Source organism: Canis aureus, chromosome 24 (genome assembly GCF_053574225.1).
Source record: "Canis aureus isolate CA01 chromosome 24, VMU_Caureus_v.1.0, whole genome shotgun sequence".
In the NCBI taxonomy this organism is placed as follows: Eukaryota; Metazoa; Chordata; class Mammalia; order Carnivora; family Canidae; genus Canis; species Canis aureus.
In genome coordinates, this window is record NC_135634.1 from 46,248,368 (window position 1) to 46,273,540 (window position 25,173).

Below are 25,173 nucleotides of genomic sequence, written 5' to 3' on the forward strand. Positions count from 1 at the left end.
CCGATTGCCACTCTTACTGGACCCAACTAAAGACTTTTCTGACCAATGGAGACATGCTAACTGATTGTATAGGCACAAATGCACTTGGTCTGTCCTATACAAAGTGGCATTTTTTAACCCTTAATTGGCATAACCATCATGAAAACGTGCACCCTTTTCTATGACTTCAAAACTCTTGACATCTCTTCTCTCCCTGCTCCTCCTTCCCTCTCCACCAACAACTCTTGAGTATCTTCACTGGTATAAGTTCCCTAGCCTGGCAAGCAAATGAACTCATTTTTTAAAAGCCCTGGTGTAGTCTGTTTTATTGTTACTTCTTGTACAGTTAGTGGGCGAGAAGCACTGCCTGGGTACCTCAGTGACCATTTGATTTAGTTTTAACAGACTGTGTACCCTGTGGGACAGTAGTGGCTGAATCCTACGTTCCTGCTGTGAATTGTTCACATGCCATTCCATGGGGACTGGGCTCTACTGGGACCAAACTCAACATCATACATTCCTAGTTACTGCTGTGCTCAGGTCACATGACCTTCCTGTAAAGAATTACAACTATGCTGCATTTTTAGTCTGTTCAGTTCAGTTGCTTTTTTGCTCCCATGCCTCATGCAAACTTCTCCTTAGACATGACCAAGGAGGATGGCACACTTTGTGATGGACTATCCCAAGGCAACCATGGCCAAAATGGTTTTCACTGTGGGTATAAACTGTGCCAACAGAAATTTACTCTTTCAGACGTATATTGCCTCACCCAATCAGTAATCCAAGCTTTCCAATATTCTTAGCTTTTGTCAACTTAATTTGAGACAAGAAACATCCTGTGCATGGCGATGGGATAGTTTCGTGTAGCCTCAGGGAAACACTTCCCACACTTCCATCAATAGTCATACAACTAAGTTGGGTATGGGCTAGCAACTGGATTTGTATTGTTTTGAGTCATCACTACCACTGTTTGTTTCTTAAGTGACCTGAATAAAATCCTCAGGATGCTATTAACTAATCGTGTAACCGTGAGGGATTCACTTAAGCATTTTGCCTAAGCCTTTAGAGGAAACATGTTCCTGCTTACACCGACTTCAGTCCACTGGATGGGGATTTCAGACTTCTGACGTCCAGATCATCAAGAGAATAAATCTGCATTGATTTAAGCCACCGAATCTGTGGTAATTCGTTACAGGAGCCATAGGAAATGAATACACCCACTTTGCCAGGTTTCCCTGTTTTTAAAAAAGGTGTAGGCTTAATATTATATTTCAACGGAAAACTCTCAGTAGTCACCAGCATTTATGTGGGGCTAAAAACCATCCTGAAGCCAGAAATATTACTATATTCATACCTTTTACCACCATGTGTTGGAGAAGAAAAACTGAAGTAAGACCATTTATCTTGGCAATGTTACCTTCAGAGCAAATTACCTGGCTCTCATTTCAAACACGATGGAAAGACAAGGTTCAAGGTGCTGGAAACATTCTGTCCTAATACTAGGAAACAGTCACCGTCTGCCTCGGGATTATGTTTAATATATAGCAAAGTGCCTACAGGTATTTGCAACCGTCTTAGAGACAAACAAACGGAGGTCCTATTCGTGTGGTCCCAACAATAATGACAAATAGGCACTGGCACGAACTGTTTATAAATTCTTGAGTACAGCTGTTCTGAAAGTAGAGTTCACTTGAAATCTTCCAGAAAAAAAAAAAAAAAGCCAACAAAACAAAACCGAACCAAACAAAAAACCAAAGTCCTGCTATTCCACACAACGTGCTCTAAAATGAAACGTGGACTGGAAATCACTTGGTGTCAAGGCGCAGCAACTGCTCTTTGCCATTTATCACCAGGGACTTCAACTCTCCGTCTTCCTCCACCTCCACCCGTTCTTGGCCATTCTCGACGGTTCTCTTGGTGGTGATCTTCTTGCCATTAACGATTTCGGTGGAAGTCGACACGGATTTGAAGTTGCCCGTCCCGCCGCTACCGTAGGACATGGAGAAGGAAGACAGGCCTCCGTTCCCCAGGGAACTGAATCCCGTATCCAAAGAGGAAAAACCTCCCCCGAATGCTGGAAATTCACTGAAGGCGGAGAAGAAGGGGACGGTCCCCCTGCCGCCGCCACCGCCCCGGGAGCTCCTCCGCCCGCCCACGACGCTCTCCAGCGGGTCTCCGAAGAAGTCGAAGGCAGAAAACGGGTCTTGGCCCCCGAAGAACTCCCTGAAGACCTCGGCCGGGTCGCGGAAGGTGAAGACGTACTCGAAGGGGTCGTGGCAGGGCCCGCTGCCGCCGCCGCCCTCCACTCCCGCCTCGCCGTACCGGTCGTACACGTCCCTCTTCCGGGCGTCCGACAGCACCTCGTAGGCCTGGGCCACTTGCTTGAACCGCCTCTCCGCCTCCTCCTTGTTCTCAGGGTTTTTGTCGGGGTGCCACCTGAGCGCCAGCTTGCGGTACGCCTTCTTGATGGCCTCGGCCGACGCCCGGCGGGGCACGCCCAGCACCTCGTAGTAGTCCACCATGTCGGACGGCCCCCGGCTCGGCCCGCGGGCCACCCGCACGACACGCGGCGCCCCCGGTGGCTCCTCCGTGGCGCGGGCCCGACTGCGGGGCGACACCCGGAGCGGGCGCCTTTGTGACGTAGCTCGCATCTCATTGGTCGACGCCTTACCCAGAATGCACTGCGGGCGAGGCTCGCCGCTCCTCTGGGCTCTCTGTCACGTGTCTCGCACGGCCGCGGACGCCCCGCCCACTGAGGCCCCGCCTTCTCTCTGGCCCCGCCCACCCGGCCCTCGCGCGCTGTGGGGAATGGGGGGGGTGGGCTGCGATCTGCAAATCCCCCGCAGAAAAAAGAGGAAATTAGCAGGGACTAGGGCCCCGCTCCCGCGCTGGGCCCTGGCATGGAGGGAGACCGATTTTGCTAAAGCAGGCTTTCCTCAGGCTCACCCTCAGCCCGTGGGGCAGAGTGATGGGGCGCGTTTCTTCTGGACAGCCCACCCCATCATTTGTCCAGAACAGCAGTTCTCTGGGTTTTTGGCTTCAGGACCCTTTTGCTTTTTTTTTTTTTTTTTTTTTTTTAAGATTATTTATTTATTAGAGATACAGAGAGACAGAGAGAGAAGCAGTCTCCATGCGGGGAGCCTGATGTGGGACTCGATCCCGAGTGTCCAGGATCACACCCTGGGCTGAAGGTGGCGCTAAACCGCTAAGCCACCGGGGCTGCCCTTTCTTTTTTTTTCTTTTTCTTTTTTTTTTAGTGTAGGTTGTATCTGTCAGTACTTCTTATTCCATTAGAAATGAAAGCAATCGAAAAATCCATAAGTTTAAAAGCAATGAAGCCATTAGATGCTAACAGGACTCCTATTTTTATGGGAAAATAACTTTTTCCAAAAAAAAAAAAAAAGATTTATTTATTTATTTTAGAGAGCGTGCATGTGCAAGGGAGCAAGGGATGGGGAAGAGTATACGATGAGGGAGAGGGAAAGAATCCCAAGCAGACTCCTCTCTGATTGTGGAGCCTGCATGGGGCTAGGTCTCAGGCCTCTGACCTCATGACCCCAGCAGGAATCAAGAATCCTGTGCTTCGTTGACTAAGCCACACAGGTGCCCCCAAATCACTTTTCCAAAACAAAAAAATCGGTGAAGGATGGCATCATATTACGTTTTTTCTTCCTCATCTCTGTGGTTTAAGACAAGAGAACGGGATTCTTCTCTTTGCTTCTGCAGTCAATCTATCATGGGTGATGAGGCCACTGAGAAACTCCACTGCACCTGTAAGAGAGCATGTGAGTGAAAAAGCCAAATATCATTATGGAAATAGTTTTGACTTTGCAAAATTCCCCTAAAAAATTTCTTGGGTATACCAAGGGTGTCCTGGCCCAGAGTTTGAGAACTCCTGGTCTAGTGTATCAAAATGACCAAGACTTGATGGCCATGTTTATAGTGCTGTGGGTCAACCTGGGTGCAGTGATTATTTCCACTAAAACTGCTATACCATGATCTTTCTTTTTGGTGTGTTTGGACATCTGACCTCTCTCTACTTTCTTCTTATTCTCTGACACTATATTTTTTGCTTTGGTATATGGCAAGGCAATACCAATAAAGGTCATTTAGTTCTAGGAGGAAAATGATTAACCAGTGAACTCTGTAATATTTCATCATAAAGGGTAGTAGATTTAGTAAGGCACTCTATGTCACCAGAGCGAACTTTATGTTACCTTGAGGGACGGAGTTCAATCCTGGAGCTGGCACCTTATAATCACGCAATAAACAGTAATAGGGAGTAGATTGGGAGTAGGGTCTAGCGTGAATAAAGCAACGTGGGAAGGGCATGTTTGGGGAAGGTCAAGTGATTCAGAATGAGTGGAGGGAAAGTTGGAAGCATGGGTCGCGGTGAAAGGACTGAAGAGGAGGAATGAGCTCAGACAGGTGGGCCGAAAGTCCATCCTAAGGAATTTTGCGGGCAAGGCTACGTCTTATTCTGGGTCCTAGGAAGCTGTTGACCAATGCTTCATGGATGGTGATGGGGTGGGATAGTGCAGGGCGCAGCTGATGCTGGAACTTAGCAAGGATAGATGGGAGTTGGAGGCCCTGGGAGTCTGAGGCCCGGAAACAAGACTATGGCAGCTGGGTTTCAGAGACAGTGGATTAAGCACTCGCTTGCCTGGATATGGGGTCCACAGCAAAGGAGAAGGGAAGTCATATAGATACAAAAACATTTACTGAGTGCTTACTGTCTTCAAAACCATGGACTGGCATCTGTGCTGAAAGCCTGCTTTGTAAGGGCAGAGTCGTGTCCCAAACCGTCCAGGTATGCAGAAGCCTCATAAAGTCCTGAGGCTCTATGTGATACAGGAAAATAAAAAAAAATCATCGTGGTGGTGATTGTCTGTGTTTACCGCCCTTTTGCTCTGGGTAATTTACAGATGAACTCTTATGACATTGAGAGTTCAGAAGAATTATTGCCCTTAATGTTTAAACTGGACTATGAATTTCAGAATTGCAGATAGGGGCATACCAGTGAGTCAAAGCATTGCTGCCTCCTTTTCTACCCACCCAGAATCTTAGTCCAGGAGAATGGAACATGCTTAGAGTGGAGAGGGGGTGCTGTGGGTGGGGAGCTTCAGAGTGCATGTGTGTTTGACCATGTGTGTGTGCGTGCACCCATATATAAGCACATACAAGACTGGAGGTCTGTGGAGGAAGGGGTGGTATGGGGAAAAGGGACTGTCAGTACCAGAATGAAGGAGGCCCTGTGAACATGCGTCACAGGACATTAAAACCTTAAAGTTAGCAGTTTCTCCATGATCTTCCTAACAGGTCCCCAAATATGGGTGGCCAGCGATGTCCATGATCAAAATCTTGGGATCTGTGCTCTCATCTGTCTATGCTCACATTTGCCTTTTCTTTGGGAGGGGTATTCCTGTTTGTGACTACCATACTCGCTCCCTGGCCCTTCACTTGATCTTTTGGGGCACCAGCCAGGGCTGGGTATTACTGTGTGAGCACATTCTACTTGGTCCCAAAGTCCCACCATCTCTCCCCATTTAGTTTGGGTAGTGACTGTGAGGGTCACTGTTTTACTTCTGGTTCCTAGTTGGCTGTAAATTTCAAACCTGGCCATAAGAGCTGGATACTGCTAGAGGCCATGGGGAATTGTGGTCAAGAGCAGGGTCATCACGCTCTGACACTTAGGGCCTGCATCTTGGCTCTGTCACTTAGTAAATGCAGGACTCTGGCAGGTCGTATTGTCTCTCTCAGCCTCAGTGTCTTCCTTTGTAATGTGGGAATAACGTTATCTGCCTTTAGGGGATTCCATAAGATGTGTTGTAAAGCGCTTAGCACCATGCTTGGCTCCTAGGACATACTCAAGACATATATGTTCTTATTGGTTTTGTTCAATTTTCCCCTTTGCTTCAACCGGGTCATCAGAATTTCTCAGTGTCTGCTCTCTCTGTTGCCGGTCTGAGAGAATGCACCTGTTCTGCTAGAGGCCTTCTGTGCATGCGCGCTCAAGTGGGGTTCCCTTCCCGCAATTTACTAGCCAGCAGCGTTCATCTCCTTCTTGGCATGTTCCACAGCCTCTGACACGCCTTTATCTGTTTACATTGTCAGTCTGTCTCTTCTGATGGAGCTTGAGTTCTGGGGAGGCGGGAGGCTCATCTGTGGCAGTCTTTGTTGGCATCCCCAGGGCCGGCGCCATCTCAATAAGTATTTTGTTGGATGAATGCATCAAAATGATGCAGCGTTGGGCAGAGTCCTTGGTGGCGACCGGTGGAGAAGGACATCCTGCAAGGCTGCCATGGGCCAAAAGTAGGCTTACAGCGGCATGTTGTTCTCTTTCTAAACGGTATATTCTGCTTTCTATTTCATATCCTGAAAAAGAAGTTGAATTTATCACCACATAGCTTTTTTTCTCCCCTCTTGGTCCATGGAAATACTCATTTCATGCATTCAAAGGTGCTAGAGCTGTTTTCCCTTCTCTGGCCCATCAAGAATGTGATTTCAGTGGTTGGTAAAGAATTCCCCCAGTTAAACTGTGGTTGCCTGTCAAGAACGCTAGTACGCTTGTCGGGATGCGCACCAAGTGATGTACGGGAGTGGTGAATCATCATACTGTACACTTGCAACTAATATTACACTGTGTGTTAAACTAACTGGAGTTAAAAACTTCAGAGTAAATAAATAAAACATAAAAATACTTGGGGGACAAAAAAAGGAACCTAGTAAAGCTCTGCCCTGGTTAGCTAGCTCTAAAGGTGAACTTCCTACTTATCTTCAGCTGGCGAATAACTATGGTCATGTGACACGATCAACCATTAACTTTGAGTATGGATTGGTTCTTGCAACACGAAGTAGGAGAGGGCAAACTCTTGGTAGGAGAGAGTCTTGGTAGCAAAGACAAGGGCACCATGGCAGCAGGGGCCCCGGGGCCACGTCCGCTGGTCCTGGGCCTGCTGCTGTGCGCCTTGAGTGCCCCCGTGTCCCAGGGTGGGAAGCTGCTGTTGATCCCCGTGGATGGCAGCCACTGGCTGAGCATGCTCGGGGTCGTCAAGCAGTTGCACCAGAGGGGACATGAGGTAGTGGTGATAGCTTCCGAGGCTTCTGTGTACATCAAAGGAGCAGCATTTTACACCCTGAAGAGGTACCCTGTGCCATTCCGAAGGGAGGACGTGGAAGCCACTTTTACCAGCCTCGGGCGCGGTGTTTTTGAGAATGTGCCTTTGCTGCGGCGTGTGATCAAAACGTACAAGAAGGTCAAGGAGGACTCGGCTCTGCTTTTGTCTGCTTGCTCCCATTTACTGCATAACAAGGAGCTGATGGCCTCGCTGGCAGAGAGCAGCTTCGATGCTGTGTTGACGGACCCCTTCCTTCCTTGCGGTCCCATCGTGGCCCTGTACCTGGCCCTCCCTGCTGTGTTCTTCTTGCACGCACTGCCATGCAGCCTAGATTTTCAAGGTACCCAGTGCCCCAACCCACCATCCTATGTGCCCAGGGCTCTGTCCCTTAACTCAGATCACATGACCTTCCTACAGCGGGTGAAGAACATGCTCATTTTCTTGTCCGAGAGCTTTTTGTGCAATGTTGTTTACTCCCCATATGAACCACTTGCCTCGGAAGTCCTTCAGAAAGATGTGACAGTCCAGGAACTTATGGGCTCTGCATCCATCTGGCTTCTCAAAGGTGACTTTGTCAAGGATTACTCCAGGCCCATCATGCCCAGCATGGTTTTTGTTGGTGGGATCAACTGTGCCAGCAAAAACCCACTATCCAAGGTGTGTATTTGAGGGGGAACTTTACAAGCCTATATCCTCGCAAGTACTTTGGATGGATGAACTTGCCCCCGATACATGCTGAACTAGTCTCAAATGCCCTCTTTCGTTAGTTTCTACATTACAAATCTCCTGAGTCTGGGTTGTAATTTATATCCTTTTTTTTAAAAAAAGATTTTATTTATTTATTCATGAGACATACAGAGAGAGAGACAGAGACATAGGCAGAGGGAGAACCAGGCTCCTCACAGGGAGCCCGATGTAGGACTCAATCCCGGGATTCTGGGATCACGCCCTGAACCGAAGACAGACGCTCAACCACTGAGCCACCTAAGTGTTCCTATATCTGTCTTTGGCATCCTCTTCTGGGTTTATTTCTTTGTATAGGACACTTTAGGAAAGTATACTTTGGGCATTTTATTCTGTGTGTTCCAGTGAATAGTAATCAGTTAGATGAAGCAAAGGATAATTGCCATAAGCACAGAACAATGATTGTAGGGATCCTTGCAGAGAACACAAATCTGTAGTATGCACCTTACGCTTGATTGGGTCAGGCACACAAGGGTCAAGATTGCTGAAATAAAAAAAAAAAAAAAAAAGATTGCTGAAATAATTCTTCGACATCTATGGGTCCTGGTGGGGAAAGTAACCTTTATGTTTCTGGTTAAAGATACAGTTGCTAGATATTCTGATAGGAAGCTGGCTTCTACGGTCTTTTCTCTTCTAATAAGCAAACATTAGACAGTCAGATTCTGGCATTGGGCAGAAAGGTCCTGAGTTTCATTCCCTGCAATGCTTTTAAGTTAAGTTTTTCCCATACAGAATTTGAGATATGCAAAAAAGTAGCATTCACATCCTTTTCCGAGTCGCAATGGAGGGAATAGAGAATAACAGGAGGATCTCTGTCAGATGGGGAGTTGGAAAGGATTCTCCAAGGAGGTGACATATCAGTGGGCATTCATTCATTTATTTTTCAAATATCAGTTGAGGATCCACTGGTAGCCTAGGCACTTTGCAGGTGCTGAGTCTGGCTCCTAATAAGGGATTGTCATCACCCTCAGAGAGTACTGAATCTTATTCCCAGAGTGACTCCAATGTGATTCACATTTTATTTTATTTTTTATTTTTTATTTTTTTCACATTTTAAATGATCACGTCATTGCCATGGCAAGGAGAAACTTTGAAGGGCAGGAAAAACACCCTGTGAGAAATCCAGTGTTGTGTGGGTGCTTCCACCCCATTACCGCATGACTAGATCCCCTTTGTGGGGCTCTGATTCCTCCCTCATAATGTGAAGAGAGATCTAGTGACCCCAGCAGATCTCCCACCAATAAGATTCTGATAATCCATGGCCTGTTGGAGAAGTATATGTCTGATGGAGAGATCAGGTTAAGAAAGGAGATGGTGTTGATTTTTTAGAAAGCCAAATGAGAGAACCTCACGTTATAGAATACCAGTAATAATCAACTTTCCAATGTAGGAGAAGGTGAAATATTACCAAACCAGTGATCACATCATAGATCAAAGGAAAGAGAGCTAGTCAGCATGTCCCAGTTAGAGCGGAATTAAAGAGAAATACTTTTTGGCATCATTATTATAGGATCCAAGTGAAAACAATTGTGTTTCATATTTACTTTGAAATTTAAAACTTTGGAGATGTGCATGCATGATAGAAATTCCATTCGAAATAGGAGGGCTTGCTTATAAATCTGCACGATACCCTCGGCGACACTGGCCTTGTTTCTATTCCTGGGACATTCCAAACTGTTTCCCAGTTCAGGACCCTTGATGTTCCATCCTTCTGAGATGCTGTGCCTGAATTTGTGAGGTGGCTATCTTCTTATTTTCCAGATCAGCTGCAATGTCACTTCCTCAGGGAGTCCTCTCTAAGATAGGATCCTGTGCTCTTTCCTTCCTAGCACATCAAGTACTGTGATCATCTCATTTAAAAGATCATTGTTTATTGACCGTCTCTTTCATAGATGTGGGGGCAGGGACCACTGCTGCCTGTTGCTTCACCCTTAAGGCCCGGCGATGGGTCTGCTCGTGATTGGTGCCTCGTAAACGTCAGCGTCTTGGGCATATAATCGGTACTTACCAAATATTTGTTAAAGGAATGAACAAAAACCACAAAAGGGTATGAACTGAGGGCTAGTCACCAGATAGGCGGTAACCACCTTTTACAATTACAATCGCCTTATACTTTTACAACATGTAATTGTATAGAAGTTTTTGCTGTCTGCTTTACAAAAAAAGGTAATAATGTATCCCCATTGCTCACCTATCAATATGTCATGGATGTGGTTTCGGTTCTAAATATTATATCTATTTTTTTAACTGTTCCATGTTGCATGGCATTTATGTGCCACAGGGCATTCTGTTAGCCACATGATCTAGTTCCCTGGGAAGAACACTGAAGTTTGTGTACCGGGTCTTGCTCTTTTTGTTGTTACTTCAAATATTACCTTATCAGAGGTTAAGTCCTTTGTAGTTTTCTTCATATTTGTTCTGTTCCTTTCTTGTTTGGTTTTTCTTAAGTATTTTACACTTTTTTTCTTTTTGTTACTAATGTGAATGTGATAGATTTCCATTTCTGTTCGTAGCTGGTTATCTTCTCCCTATTCAGTCCCAAATCAAAATTCGGCCTAATCAAAATATTGATTTCATCCTTTAAAAAAAACCAAATTAACATGTAGACTTTCATCCATAAAGAAAATATGGTTTCTTCTGTTCTAAACTCCATGCCAGGTATTGGTCTTATTGAAGTCACTGGAATCTCTAAAAACAATTGAATAATTTTGGCAGTCGCAAGGATTCTTGTCTTGCTCCTGATTGTAATGAAGATTGATTTTTGGGACACCTGGGTAGCTCAGTAGTTGAGCATCTACCTTCAGCTCAGGGTGTGATCCTGGGTCCGTGTCGGGCTCCCTGAGAGGAGCCTGCTTCTCCCTCTGCCTGTGTCTCTGCCTCTCTCTCTGTCTCTCATGAATAAATAAATAAAATCTTTAAAAAAAAGATTGATTTTCATTTCATCATTTTGTATTATGTTTGCCATTGTTTTTTGGCAAGTAGTCTTCATTTATTTCCATGATTTTCTTCTTTATTTTAGTTTACTTACTGGGAGGGACTACAGAACTTTATCAATGGTCTTCCTCAATTTTATAGTTTTGGCATGATTTATTAATATATTTCCCCCCCCCTGGAATTTGTCTAAGTGGTGAGTTGTCATGATTATGTATTGGTTGCTGCCTTACTTGGTGCAAGCAAGCCTGGGAGTGGGAATGTCTTTATAAACCTTACTGGACAATAACCCTCTTTGCCCTACTTAATATTTTTAATTTGAAATTCCAGTTTTTTTTATATTAACATTACCATTCCTGCACTATCTTGTTTACATTTCTCTAGTGCCTCTTTGGTACCCCTTTGTCTTCAAGCTTTTTTTTTTTTTTTTCTTTTTAAACAACATGGAGTTGATATTTTTAACCTTGGGAGAATTTTGCCTGTTTGCAATTAATTTAACAATTCAGAGATTTGATTCTAACTTTTCCAGTTTATTTTTATTTTACTTGGCCATTTTCCCTTTTCCTAATTTTTGCTGTTTTGGCTAGTTGTTGATTATCTTTTTTCCCCTTTTTGAAATGCATGAGAGACTCCTAACTCTGGGAAACGAACCAGGGGTCATGGAAGGGGAGGTGGACGGGGGTTGGGGGTGACTGGGTGACGGGCACTGACGGGGGCACTTGATGGGATGAGCACTGGGTGTTATTCTATATGTTGGCAAATTGAACACCAACAAAAAAAATAAATTTATTAAAAAAAATAAATAAATGCTCTTCTATACTTCCATTCCTCTAGTGGAGACCAGCCTGGTCCCAATGCTTTTGGTCAAAATCCTGAACTTCAAGAATAGAGATACAATAGTTAGTTAATAAGGAGAGTCCATATGGAAAGCACACCTGGTGTGGGGCATGTCTGGGATGCCTGACAGACAAAAGATAGAATAACACTGAGAGCAAAGGAATGAAACTCGGGAACTCCAAGATGTCCTTCCCTGCTCAGGGTGAGAGACCAGCTTGGTGGACATGCTGGGATTTGGAGATGGATATCATCTTGACTTGACGATGGTGAGGAGAAGAAAGACTGGTGAGCAGGGAAGCTTGCAGTCTTTGTTGGTGGCTCTAAATGTGTAGTAATAAAGCAATAGTTTTCCAACATGCTAAGTGCTTACCAAGGATTTTGAAAAACAAAAGACATTTGGGAAGAGAAAATCTAATAAAAGCCTGGAACTCAAAATACTAAATTCTCAGCAAAAGTTAGGACCTGTGTTAAAGGTTTCAATGGGGTGGGCAAGTGATTTCACTTCAGAGGGGAGGCCTTGTTCTTTTTGGAAGGGGGTAAGAGGTGGGGGAATTGAGGGCATTAACCTATCGCTTCACTCTTTGGCTACTCTAGAGTCTGTGAAGTCAGGGCCAGGCTTAGGGACATTGTGCCAAGTATAGTGTGGACTTCGCTGTTATTGAATACCAGAAGAGGCGTTGGCTATGACAACACAGTCTCTGCAGTTTGCCCTCCTGTAATCTGTAGATGAACTTTCATGACATTTAAACTTTAATCTTGCCATGTAACTTTGGGTATTTATTGACCTGTGGTTTCCATTTTATGATAATCACACCCTGCTGGGTGCTGACTAGGTGTGGGAGAGTGTGCAAGGAGGGGAAATCAGACGTGATGCTTTGTAGACATGGTAAAAGTAAGAGTGGGTTTCATGAAGGAGGGAAGGTCCTAGGAAGTGAGGTAAGCTGTTTACCTTCACTCAGGAGAAAGAACTCAAAAGGTACTTGGAGATGAGCTGTCCTTTCGCAGGAGAGAAGGATGTGGTATGGAATCCCAGGGAGGAAGGACTTCAGAAAAACCATCCTTAGGATATTTTTGCCATAGACCAAAAATGCAGTGTGGTGATGGGGAGGATGATGCTGGCTGCCCTGACCTTTCAGACGAGCCCAGTGGAGAAGGCTGGGACACAGCTGCTGGGAGCCAGAAGGCCTCGAAGAGAGCTGGTGGGAGTGGACCAGGCAGGGCACTCATTCCTGAAGAGGGCTGGGCAGTATTTGGGCTCTGATGGTCATGCTCTGAACCAAACTTAAAAGAAGTCTCTTAAAATCATGCGTGCTGAGCCCTGGGGGAAGTCCTCTGCATCTCACACCTGGGGTGGCCAGCGTTCTGGTTTGAACAGGACTGAAAGTCTCATATCTCAGGAAACTGCTCCGTTCTGGGCAAACCCCACCACATCCCACAGTCCCATGAATGTCCTTGGCATTCTTGGGAAACGTATAAAACCATTTGGGAGACTCTAGGGGAGTTAATTAGATCATTAATAACCTACAGTTGGGGGAAAATGGCCACACTCACACCATGCTCTATTTCCTCTGCGTGGAATTGCCACTCTGTGTGTGCATGCCAGCGTGTGCCTGTGTGTGTATGTGTGAGTGTGTATGTATGTTTCCTGAAGACCATAGTATTCTGGAGTTGGCTTTGAAGGCCAGATCAGGCTGGGCTGAGATTATTGCTGAGGGTTGAGTCTGGCGGCTTCCTTCCTCTCTTCCTGGGGACACAGCCACCACTTTTGCCTTCAGATTCTCCTGTTTCTACACTGCAGCTAATGCTGCTGTTCTTCTAATTGCATTATCTTTTTGTTGCTTCCTCTCAGAGCTTTTGTCCGACATCCATCTCTAACGTCTCTTCCTCATTACTTTAGGGGTAGAGGCTTGATAGGTCATAATCTGTGATCTGTACTTACTAGTGGGGTCCCTGCCATCACTATCTCTCAGCCTTTATATACAGACACTTCCAAAGATCCCATCCTCCTGCTTCATCCGAGGGAAACACGGGTTGTCCATTTTCTAGTAGTTGTTTCATTATTGAGTAGAAAAGCACTCACAGTTCGTTCCTTATTTCTTGGGTCATCTGGCCCAGAAGTTTCTTCAGAAACAAGCCCCATTGCTTTGTCTTGAGCTTACCTAGCCAAAGCTATAATGCCCAGTGGTGGTCTTGGTTGGAGGAGTCAGAGTGGCCTCATACTTGCAGTCTTCCTTTGGTGATGCTGATGGGTATATTGCTAGAGGGGATCAGCTTCTGGAATGGGACAGGAATATTCTGTGGGGATCATGTGCTGGGTGGGTTGAGACTCACTGCTTGCGTTTATCCTTCCCGCTGGTGGCTTTGGTACTCAGGGTTTGCTGGCGTGCCCTTTGTCCCCTCTCTGAGCTCTGCAGAAGGGGCTCAGATCCTGGAGCACCCTTGGCAAGGTTTTCGGTCCAGTTTTATATCTCTCATACCTAGGGAGAAATATTTTGCTTTTTGCAGTGCATTATGAAGCCAGCAAAGAAAGATTCAGTTATCTTTCTGCATGTTCTTGCTAAGGCAGGCAAGTTGACGTACACTCTTCAGAAAGCTCTTCTCCAGGCAAGGTAGGCAATTTCCAGGTTGACTGGTTAAGTTTCAGCACTGAGTTGAGATGAATATGATCCCTAATCACCCCAATGTATTGGCTGCCATATGGAAGACTCTGCTATAGGCTGTGGGGAAGCAAGAATTGTTACAGGCTGTCTTGGCTATTTTGAGGTTTCTCCTTTTTTGTTGTTGTTGTTGTTGTTTTTTTTTTTTTTTTTTTTTTTGAGGTTCCTCCTTAACCATGAGCCTCATCCACAACATTATTTGCAGCTTTCTGCTTAGGCTCCATCTGTTCTTTCCACATAAAAGGAATATTCCAGAAGCCTTGGAAAGTAATACACATCTTTACTATAGATTTTCCTAAATGGGCAGTGCAAGAGTTTTAGAGTCTGCAGAAAGCTTTCTGAAATCCTCCTTGGACACCTTTCCTCCCTCTCAGGGTCTCTCTTCATCGATCTGCTAAATAGCACTCTCCCTTCTCTGTGATGCTCATTCATCTTTCCCCCTTCCTTCTGTACTACCTTCTGCTCTCTCCTTTAGTCTCCCCGAAAGCCTGCTTTATCCCAAGACCCTCCCAGCAGCTTGAAGCCCCTGAGAAGTGGATCTGGTTTTATCTCTGCTTTTCCTTGGAAAATTAGCCTGCTACCTGGATTCTGAGTCTCAAAAAAGGACCCAGGAGACAACCCAATATGCAAGAAGCCTTCCCCCTTTGGAAGGAAGTAAGGAAGGGTGTAATATGAACTAATATTTTATGCCTCTAACACACACACACACACACACACACACACACACACACCTTTAATCACATTCTTAAGATGAAGAGATCTGATTTATAGCTGAATGTATGCAGTTCCCAAAGAAGAGGAGAAAAAACTTAACTGGAAATTTCTCTTATGGTTCTAGGAATTTGAAGCCTATGTTAATGCTTCTGGAGAACATGGAATTGTGGTTTTCTCTTTGGGCTCCATGGTATCAGATATTCCTGAGAAGAAAGCTGTGGAGATTGCTGATGCTTTGGGCAAAATACCTCAGACGGTAAGAAGCTTCCATATGATTCTATCTTCACAAGGGTTGGAACACCAGACTTCTAGTATCAATGCTAAATCCTACTAGTTGGACTTTAGGTTTCCCTGCCACTTCTCAATTATTAATCTAAAGTTCTGTTTGCCATGTCACTCTCAACTACTCTGTGAAACTTGTCTACTTCACTTGGAGGTCTTATTTTCTCTAAGAAATTCAAAAGTGTACTAAGGAGAATTAATTTCATTTCATTTCATTGATTTATTTTTAAAGATTTTATTTTTTTAAGCTGTCTCTGTACCCAGTCTGGAGCTTGAATTTACAATCCTGAGATCAAGAGCTGCATGCTCTACTGACTGAGCTAGCCAGGCCCCTCCAAGGGGAATTTATTTTAAAGATAAAATGAATAGGATAGTGAACAGGATAGTGTTTCTTTGTATTACATAGGAGTACTTCTGCAAAAAGCTACTGGTCAGGACACTGGATTCATTTCTTATATTTCTGCTTCTGTAATTCTACATTCATTCACTTTATTAAGTAAACTTCCCCTTGAAGTGCAGAAAATCACAAAAATCATAAATGTACAGTTTGATGAATTTGCACAAATACACAGAATGTTACCAGTCCCCAGAGGCCTTCCCAGCTGCTACACTTTCCACCCTTGCCCAGTTTATGTTCATTCAGAGGACTCCACATTCTAGCTATCACTATCACGGCAGATGTTTTTGAATTATTGTGTTCTTTAAATTCTGTTTTTGTCTCTTCAAGGTCCTGTGGCGTTATACTGGCACTCCACCACCGAATCTTTCAAAGAATACAATACTTGTCAAGTGGCTGCCCCAGAATGATCTGCTTGGTATGTGGGCAGGATTTGGTGCATAGGTCAAACCCAAGTGAAATTAAGAAAGTGGCTTGCGTATGGCTGTTCTCAAGGACTGTTTAGCTGGAAACTATTATGGCCAAAGTATCCTACATAGCTTTTTACCCAGTGGGGCATCTCAGCCCACAGTCTCCTCTGCAGACTTCTGCAGGAGCCACGCGTGGGTGGCACTGGGTCCTTAGAGTGCTTTCAGAACCTAGATGGTGTCAGACTGTGAAACTCGGTGGCTTGACCACTCTCATCCCTCCCTGCTTTGCCTCTCAGGTCACCCGAAGGCTCGCGCCTTTATCACACATTCTGGCTCCCATGGCATATATGAGGGAATATGCAACGGCGTTCCAATGGTGATGCTGCCCTTGTTTGGTGATCAGATGGACAATGCGAAGCGCATGGAGACTCGGGGGGCTGGAGTGACCTTGAATGTCCTGGAAATGACTTCTGAAGATTTAGCAAATGCCCTAAAAGCTGTCATCAATGACAAAAGGTAAGAGAAAAGATACAGAGGAATACTACCCATATTTTGCCCATCTCATTCGCAACAAATATTCAAATGTGAAAACAAGTACATAAAAACCGAATTTATAAGTAAGATGATTTGGGGATTATTATTGTTCAGTTTATAAAAGGATATTTTAATTCCTATGGGACTTATCAGTGAAATGATTTTAAATACTATTTCCCTTGGTAGGATTAAAACTTCAATTTATTAAGAAAATATTGTCACCAGATAGACATCTGATCTATAAGTTCCTGCAAAGAGAGAAATATTTCCTTACAAGAAGCATAGTGTCCATAAGATAAAAAATAAACCAGGTGCTTTGAAGTGCAGCTCTGCCTACCACTGAAGCCCGTGAGAAATTTTGTTCATGGGGATTTCTAAATCGGGATGGGGTCTTGTGGATATCACAGACAAAGCCTTATAATAAAAGTAAAGATAAGTTTGCTCAAATGTGACTCTGAAAACAATTCAAGAGGCAAAAGCCATCAGATCAAATGATCTCTGCACATGAAATTTATCACATTGCTGTCAAGTTCACTAGTAAGAGGCTGGCCAAGACCTTCCGGGAAGAAGTGATGGCCCGGGCTAGACTTCGTCCAACAATTAATAATGTGTGTACACGCATGAGTGTGCATGCACGTGTGAATGCCTGTGCATGTGTGTGTGTCTACGAGAGTGTCAGGAGTCTTCACCCATAGTTGCTTCATTTTGAAAGAGACATCAATCAGAAGGACAGATGTGAAAAGGCTGCAGTGTTTTCAGATGGGAGGAGACATTGCACAGGGTGACACAGTGAACCTGGGCAAGGAGAAATGGGGGGGACATGGGGTGCTCACGGATGTGGTGCCAATGGATGAGAAAGAAAAGTCCACAGAACCCCTGGGGTAAATGCCCAGCGCGCCCAGAGCAGCGGGTGGCATCCCTCCATTCTGATGGGCGTCTCCTGGCAGCCCAGGTTGGCGTCAGGCCACGCTGCTCCAAAGTCCATGCAGTGAAAACCTGACTTGTCTCCAACTGCTGACAAAACTCCTTCTGGAGGTTCATATTAGTAGCACAATTTTGACCTTCTGTCGAGTGGTATTGATGACTACCTGGAACCTAAAAATGACCTGGTAAAAGTTCTCTTATTTTTTTTAAAAAACATTCATCAACCAGCTTACATTACCAGCAAACTTCATTTATTTACCTGGGAGTCATCTCTGCCTAGTTATGAATCTCCATGTTCCCAACACTCCAAACTGGGGCATAAAACGAAGACAAAAGGAAAGATTTCGAACATCAGGTGATGCAACCAGGCCATAACAGGTGCTCAATGAATAGTGGATGAAGGAATGAAAGTTCTAGAAAATCTCTCTTGTTTAAGAGAAGATTTCTATGAAAGGAAGATGTTTAATGTGACTTATGGCCAAATATTATTATCACATAAAATAATGTCTTGAACTATAATGACAGGTTTGTTTAAAGACAGCAGTTATAATTACTCCTGAATAAGAGTGTCTTACTCTGGTCTTTCTTCTCCTTTTCCTTTTAATCCCTCTCCCCCTCCTTCTGTTTCTTTTCCTAGCGCGCCCCCACTAAGAGTCAAAGCATCCAATCCAGTTTGGATTTGGATGTTCCGATGCAGCTGTCAACACTGTCCAAAATCAACAAAAATCTGTTTTGTTGAACAGGCTGCGTAGACACAGCCTCCCACTAACGTTAGTACTTGGATAGTGTGAGGTGTCACCAAAGCCACGTATGCCACCACCTTGGAGATGGCACTTAGAAATCGCTTTTGCTTTGACTAGATGTGAGTGTTTAAAATCCTGAAAGGAAAACACACTAATTTCTGACACAACCTTTTCTTTTATTTCTATCTCTTACTGTAAAGAAAGTATCTAATTTCCTACAAAAATACCAAGAAAAAAGAAAGAAGAGGAAAGGAAGCAAGGTTCAAATAATTTAATATTATAATTTTGGCTTCTAGTTTTCTTTCTACATTTTTTTTTTAAATTTCAGAGGTGAAGACCATTTAGCATGTGTGTGTGTGTACATGCATGTGTGTGTGTTTCTTTTCTGTCTATAATGGAAACACATTTCCTCTACCAAGTTTGCAAAATCTGGTAGCCTGCTTAACTACAGCAAGCCTAAAGGGAGAGTGTTCCGCTGAGACCACCATTCCAGACATTCACACAACTGTCTTTGTGTTTAGCTATAAGGAGAACATCATGCACCTCTCCAGGCTGCACAAGGACCGCCCCATCGAGCCCCTGGACCTGGCTGTGTTCTGGGTGGAGTTCGTCATGAGGCACAAGGGGGCTCCCCACCTGCGTCCCGCAGCCCACGACCTCACCTGGTACCAGTACCACTCTTTGGACGTGATCGGCTTCCTCCTGGCCGTGGTGCTGGGGGTTGTCTTCATCACTTACAAATGTTGTGCCTTTGGCTGCCGGAAGTGCTTTGGGAAAAAAGGACGGGTTAAGAAACCTCACAAATCCAAGGCACACTGACAAGTGGGTGGGAAATGACGTGGCCTGAGGTTGCAACCAGAGGCGATGTTAAATTCCTGTTCTGCTTATTAGAGAACACTTAACTCTGAGTGAGATGCCCCAGAGTGTTTTTTTTTTTTTTTTTTTTTAATAAAAACAATCTAATTGCTGATCACGCCCTAACAGGTAGAGACACTGGAATGTTTTCTGGCCCCTCTAGTGTGTTTAATCTGGACTACAGTTGTCATCCTTCAAAGGACTTGCCAAGAGGGTTGGACGGGTCCGTCTTGCACTTTGCATTACTTTTTTTTACTTGGAAGTGAGGCCTGTTTGGGGGCACAGGTTTCAGAGGTGCTCCACCCCAAGCCCCCACCTGGAAGCATGGTTCTAACATCATCATCTGGCTTCTGTAGACTTGTGATCAATTCCCTCACCAGAGACGGCAGGTCCTAACGTATGCTTCACAGATGTCACTTTGTGAATTTAAAGAAGGAGATGTTTATTCCCTTAGGGCATAGTGCCTTGTACATGAAATAAATGAATGACAGAGGGTCTTTTGAGAACAGTGATTTCTGACTTTAGGGAAAAAGAATGATGTACAGAATTGATGAGTGATGTGTTCAAGAGGATAATCGTGGCTTGTGCCAAATGGATCTCAATTTGAGAAAAGCCCAGACTGTCTCACAAGTGTATTTTCTCTGATGTTTTTCACAACTGGAAACATTAATAAATTCATACAAATCATATTGCTTAGGTGTTCTTCTCTTCATTGTTGTTGCATTTATTGGTTGTTAAACGATGTGTGCTAATTACAAAAATAATACATGCTTATGACAGAAATTAGAAAAATACAGAGGTGCACACACACACACAGGAATATAAAAGTCTGGTAGTCATATTCCCCAGAAATAACCACAGTTACTATTTTGGAAAATGCATATACTTAGAAAATACTGCATCTATACTAAATATATATGGTATATTTTAACACTCTTTTTCACATCACTTTGCCAGGACTGTCCTCCCCCACTTTTCTTCTTCTTCTTTTTTTTTTTTTTTGTTAAGATTTTATTTACTCCTTCATGAAAGACACAGAGAGAGGCAGAGACAGAGGCAGAGGGAGAAGCAGGCTCCCTGCAAGGAGCCTGATGCAGGCCTCGATCCCGGGACCCCGGGATCATGAGCTGAGCCAAAGGCAGATGTTCAACCGCTGAGCCACCCAGGTGCCCCATCTCCACACTTTTCTATAACATTTAATTTGTTTTTAGTGGCCAGGAAGTAATCATTGCATGGATATGGAAGGATTTGTTTAACCAAGACTTCTGGGTGGATTCACTTTTATTTTCTCCTATAAAAGAGCCCAAATGGACCAGCTCAATAGCTAGATCTTTGCACGTCTTCATGACTGTTTCCATCAACTCCATGGTTGTCTAAGCTTGGGTTCCCTTGAGGCAAGGATTCCAGGGCAAGTAGCTTATTTGGTAAGTGAAGGAAGCCCTGACATGGGGTTGGGGAGTGGGACCTGGAGTGAGGGCCTCCAAGAAGCTGTTGTCCTGTGAGAGGCTGGAGCTGAATCTCTACATTGATGCTGGGAGACAATGTAAGATGCCAGACTTATCCCACCTTAGTGAGAAGCAAAGTCCTGGCCTCTCTGAGCACTTGCCCTGTCCATGACCGGCTGCTCCCAGGTCGTGTTAATATCCCTTTGCCTCCAGACAACCACAAAGACAGGCAAGGGGACCCTAAAAGCCAGAGAGAGCCCCCAGGGAGAGAAACTGCGGTGTAGTGTTGGAGGTGGGCCCTTGGGTACTCATACAGAAGGACAGGGATCTGGGTGGGGCACCACAGCTTTGCTCCCCTGGGGAAATGTAGATCAAAGGGGAATCTTGTTTCAAAATTTTTAAAAAATTATTTATTTTAGAGTGAGCACGTGCACGCGCGCGCAAGAGAGAGTGCAAGAGCGGAGGGTAGGGTAGGGGAGAGGGAGAGAGAGAATCACAAACAGACTCCCCACTGAGTGCAGAGCCTGATGCAGGACTCAGTCTCACAACTCTGAGATCATGACCTGAGCCGAAACCAAGAGTTGGACACTCAATGACCTGAGCCACCCAGGCGCCGTGGGATCTTGTTTTAAATGTGCTTTTATTACTATTTATTACTTTGAAGGTTGATTTTTTTTTAAGCTTATGAGCCATTTGTGTTTCCTTTTTGGAGAATATCCTCAGCCTGTTTTCCTATGGGGTGTTGAACAATTCTGAGGATTTGTTTGGAGAGTTTACTGCATCAATGAGAAAATCTTTCTGGCCTATTTATTCCTTCCCCTGGCTGCTTTTGGCACACAAGCTGTTCATGCCAGATCCCTCCCCACATCTTTGAGCCCTGCAGTGACTCATGGACTACGTTCGCCATCCTTCAAGACCCTCTAAGTCCATCCAGGGATCATCTCCCGGCCTCACTGCCCCTGGCTCCCTACCCCCACCTCTTAGGACCTGAGCTGCTTTGCCCTCCACCAGCTCATGCTCCTTCATACTTTCATTTTTCTGGCCTTAACGTCCTCTTGTTGGGATATCCTAAGCACAAAAGGGGTCTTTTTTGTAAGGAGGAGGCTTCCTAAGGACATGGGGCTCATGTCCCGGCCTCGGTGCTGCCTGGTAGAGCCTCTTTTGTCCTGCCCAGTCCCTACGTGCTCTGGGTGCTAGCGCTAGCTACGCTTCCTTCTCCTCTTGGCCTTATCTGCTTCTCAATCCCCAAGATCCCATAGGCCCATGGAAAACTTGACCAGATTCTCTCTTACCCAGAGTCTGAAATTCCAGGGAGGAAGAAACTGACTGGTCCAATCAAGTGTCCACTCCTGGTCATCCAATCAGAAGTGTTGAGGGAGGGATTGCACAGGGAAAACATGGCCACGGGGAACCATAACTGACCCCAAGGGTCAAGGAAGAGGGAGTCTAGTGAGCTGGGGAGATGCTCCCAAACATGTCCACTACCCATGTATGTTGTGTCCATTTTTTCTACTCCGGGCCTTGGCACTTCCATGCATTTAAGCTCACAGGTTTCTACAATTCAGTGCTCTCTTATTTTCAAGTTAATTCCCATAGAAGCAGAGGTGGGAAGCTCAGTGGAGTGACAGCACATAAGAGTGACTGATTTCGTCAATGAATTGTATGGGAGTCAAATATTATTGTCCTAATCTGAAGAAAAAAAAAACCCTGAAAAATATTTTTGTTTCAGAAAACCAAGGAGAGCCCACTTCTTTCTCCTTGATCTCATTGTCTTAGTGTCCTCTCTGGAGAGTGTGTTCAGGGCCATCCCAGTTTTCGCCATGGCTTACACACTCATTGGGTGTGCAACAAAAAAATGGCCCCTTTGTCTACCCCTCCTGATAGCCATGCCCTTCACAATGTGGCTTTGCAGCTCTTCCCATGGAGAGGAGGGACCGATTTCCCACTGCCTTGAGATTGGCTGGCCTGTGACTTACTTTGGCTGGTAGCATGTAGAAGAGGGAGCTGGAACCAGTTCCAAGTCTAGGCCCCAAGAGGCCTTCATGTTCCTGCCCACTCTCTCAGAAGCCCGCCTACCTGCTGTGAGAATGGCTTGGGCTAGCCCTGTCGTGTGAGAGACAGGTGTCCCAATCTCCCTAACTGCTTCAGCCCATAGCTAGCCAACCACCAGACTTAACAATCTGTGGGAGGCTGTCCTAGACCAGCCAGCCCTCACCGAGCCCACCAGCTGACTGCAGATGTCTGAGTGACTCCATGGTTGGATTGGCCCAGATCAACAAAACTGCCCAGCTGACCTGTAGGTTTATGAAGAATAATAAATGGTTGTTCTCAATCGTTAAGCTTTGAGGTGGTTTGTTATACAGCACTGGCTAACTGATACATTCAGTCCTAGCCCTAAATCCCTGATCTTTCATGTATTAGGTCTTTAGACTGTCAGAGAACAAAGGTATCCTACCCATCTCTATATTCACTGCTACATGGAGAACCATGTTAGCTGCACACAACAGGCAGGCAGGTATGGTCTGCATAATGGAATGGCAACCACGTCACCTTATTTTACTAGCATGTAAAGACTGGAGAAGTCTCCATCCACCCCCATCTCCCACACACTGTAATCTCCTCCCCAACCTCTAACTCATCCTAACTGCCCCCTGATCCTAGCAATTAAAGCAAAGTCTCGGGAAGGAATTATTGATCACCTGAGGGATCTTTGGAGGAGGAGAGCAGGCCCAGAGGGAGTGGGAGGAGGTAGGGCAGAGGTAGCTATGAAAGAGCAGCAGGTGATAACTGTCTTCTTATGCCTGTTCGATATTGGTCAGGATGTCATCAAGGGCAGAGCGAGGAACAGTGCATGAATTTTACGGGAAAGAAGTGCTTGGTGCTATGCTGGGGAAGCTTGTTTTCCAAGCATCCAGCTTCAGTGGGCTAGGAAGGGTAATGAGCACCCTGGTATCAGAGGTGTCCAAGCAGAGATTGAGGAACTTACTCTAGGGAGGGTGGGCGAACTTTGAGTGGGAATTTTAACTAAGCAGGCTTGGACCTACGTGGCTCTGAGTCTGTTTGTTTGTTTCTTTTTTTTTAAAGATTATTTATTTATTTATTCATGAGAGACAGAGAGAGAGAGAGAGAGAGAGGCAGAGACACAGGCAGAGGGAGAAGCAGGCTCCATGCAGGGAGCCTGACGTGGGACTCGATCCCAGGTCTCCAGGATCAGGCCCTGGGCTGAAGGCGGTGCTAAACCACTGAGCCACCTGGGCTGCCCTCTGAGTCTGTTTTTGTTGCCCTTTAATGCACAGAAAGGTTTCCAAAGGCCAATATTTTATTGCTCAAACTCTTGATCTGGCCGGTCACACAGCTACAACTGACAGGGAAATCCTTGGACCTCACTTTTGGTTCAGGGAAACTGGGTCTTTCCTTCTAAGTATTCCGTAATCTGTCCAGTCCTTGGGGTGGAAAGGTCCTCTTCCTAGGTCTCTTCCATCATCCACCCCACTCCAGCAGGCCTGATCATACCTTTCCACCCTGAGGCCCTATGACCGCATGTTGGAAGAGGTCACTGAAAAGATGCGTCTGCCAGTTGACTCATGAGCTGGACCTGGGAAATTGGAGGCTCCCCAGCCCCTCTCCTATCCTTGGAATGAGGGCTCTGCTTGCCTTTCCCAATCTCAGGGGGCTGCTACAGGGGCCAGTTTCAGATTTCATCCAGGAAACTCCTGCAGAGCTTGCAAACCAACAGTGCATCCCCAAGGGACATGGTAGTGAATTGCACCCACTAACACCATGTCCCTTTCCCAAACAGGCCACCGTACATTGCCACACATGTTGGTAACAGAAATGTTTAGTGACAACATAATGTGGCATTTTGATCACAGGGCCCTGTGCACTCCTCAAAGCCCTCACTTGATAAAGACTCAGGAAGTCAGTTAGATCTCAAAGTTCCAAGGGTCTGCGGCCTAACGGTGTTGATTCTCATGAAACCCTTCCACCCGCCAAGGGACCCATTTCTCATCCACATTACGACTGAGAAGCCAACTATCCCATTGCTTTGACAACCCATCCTGCTATTGTCCACCTTACCGTTGATGTGTATTAGGCAAAGAACGGGGCCTTTTCTTGTGGTATATTTTTGTTCCATCCAGGAGAGGACTCTGCGGAAAGGTCAGTATTTGGGTCCCAGAGTAGCTCTTTAAGGATTCCCAGGAGGGAAAGAGCACAGGATGGATCTGGGAGTGTTCAGCCCTCCATTTTGACATCTGTGTTGTTTGCCAACCCTTAGGAAGCTGCTGATGTTGCATGAGACCCTTGAGAAGAGGAATGAAGGCAGTTGAGGTAGATTTCTCATTAATCTTTAGTTTCAGTATCAAGAGACGGGAGAGGAGGGCCCTTCTTAATGAAGTGTATTAGCTACTGCTGTGTAATAAATGACATTGACTTAGTGGCTTAAAACAACACCCATCTATTGTCACACAGTTTCTATGGGCCAGGATTCGGGGTAGGGGGGCATCTCACAGGCTGCATTCAAGGTAATGGTGCGGCCGCATCCTTTCTGGAGTTTGGTCTCTTCTAAGCTTATGCGGTTGTTGGCAGGATCCAGTTCCTTGTG

At 45.3% G+C, this 25,173-nt stretch overlaps 3 protein-coding genes across 13 annotated transcripts in view; 2 read left to right on the forward strand and 1 right to left on the reverse strand.

The window, feature by feature from the left end:
- LOC144296245 (UDP-glucuronosyltransferase 1A6-like) overlaps positions 1-19,814 on the forward strand; it is a 45,876-nt gene extending 26,062 nt beyond the window's left edge. For 2 of the 3 annotated variants that reach the window (XM_077869303.1, XM_077869302.1), the window contains exons 2-5: positions 15,105-15,236; positions 15,990-16,077; positions 16,366-16,585; positions 18,792-19,814. In XM_077869303.1, the coding sequence (XP_077725429.1) occupies positions 15,105-15,236; positions 15,990-16,077; positions 16,366-16,585; positions 18,792-19,089 (738 nt within the window). In that variant the 3' untranslated portion in view covers positions 19,090-19,814. Of the gene's footprint in view, positions 1-6,828; positions 7,755-15,104; positions 15,237-15,989; positions 16,078-16,365; positions 16,586-18,791 lie in introns of those variants that run through there. The other variant, XM_077869301.1, reaches the window with a different exon arrangement.
- LOC144296248 (dnaJ homolog subfamily B member 3-like) lies at positions 1,231-2,589 on the reverse strand. The gene has a single exon (XM_077869304.1). It carries the CDS (start codon positions 2,499-2,501, stop codon positions 1,785-1,787), a length of 717 nt encoding a protein of 238 aa, XP_077725430.1. The 5' UTR covers positions 2,502-2,589; the 3' UTR covers positions 1,231-1,784.
- A 4,617-nt stretch (positions 19,815-24,431) lies between the features above and the next one.
- MROH2A (maestro heat like repeat family member 2A) overlaps positions 24,432-25,173 on the forward strand; it is a 46,832-nt gene continuing 46,090 nt past the window's right edge. For 4 of the 9 annotated variants that reach the window (XR_013363413.1, XM_077869305.1, XM_077869306.1 and 1 more), the window contains exons 1-2: positions 24,432-24,728; positions 24,847-24,899. Coding sequence is in view for 8 of the 9 variants with exons in the window: in XM_077869305.1 (XP_077725431.1) it covers positions 24,864-24,899 (36 nt within the window). In the remaining variant the exon portion in view is untranslated. The remainder of the gene's footprint in view (positions 24,729-24,846; positions 24,900-25,173) is intronic. The other 5 variants (XM_077869310.1, XM_077869309.1, XM_077869312.1 and 2 more) reach the window with 3 other exon arrangements.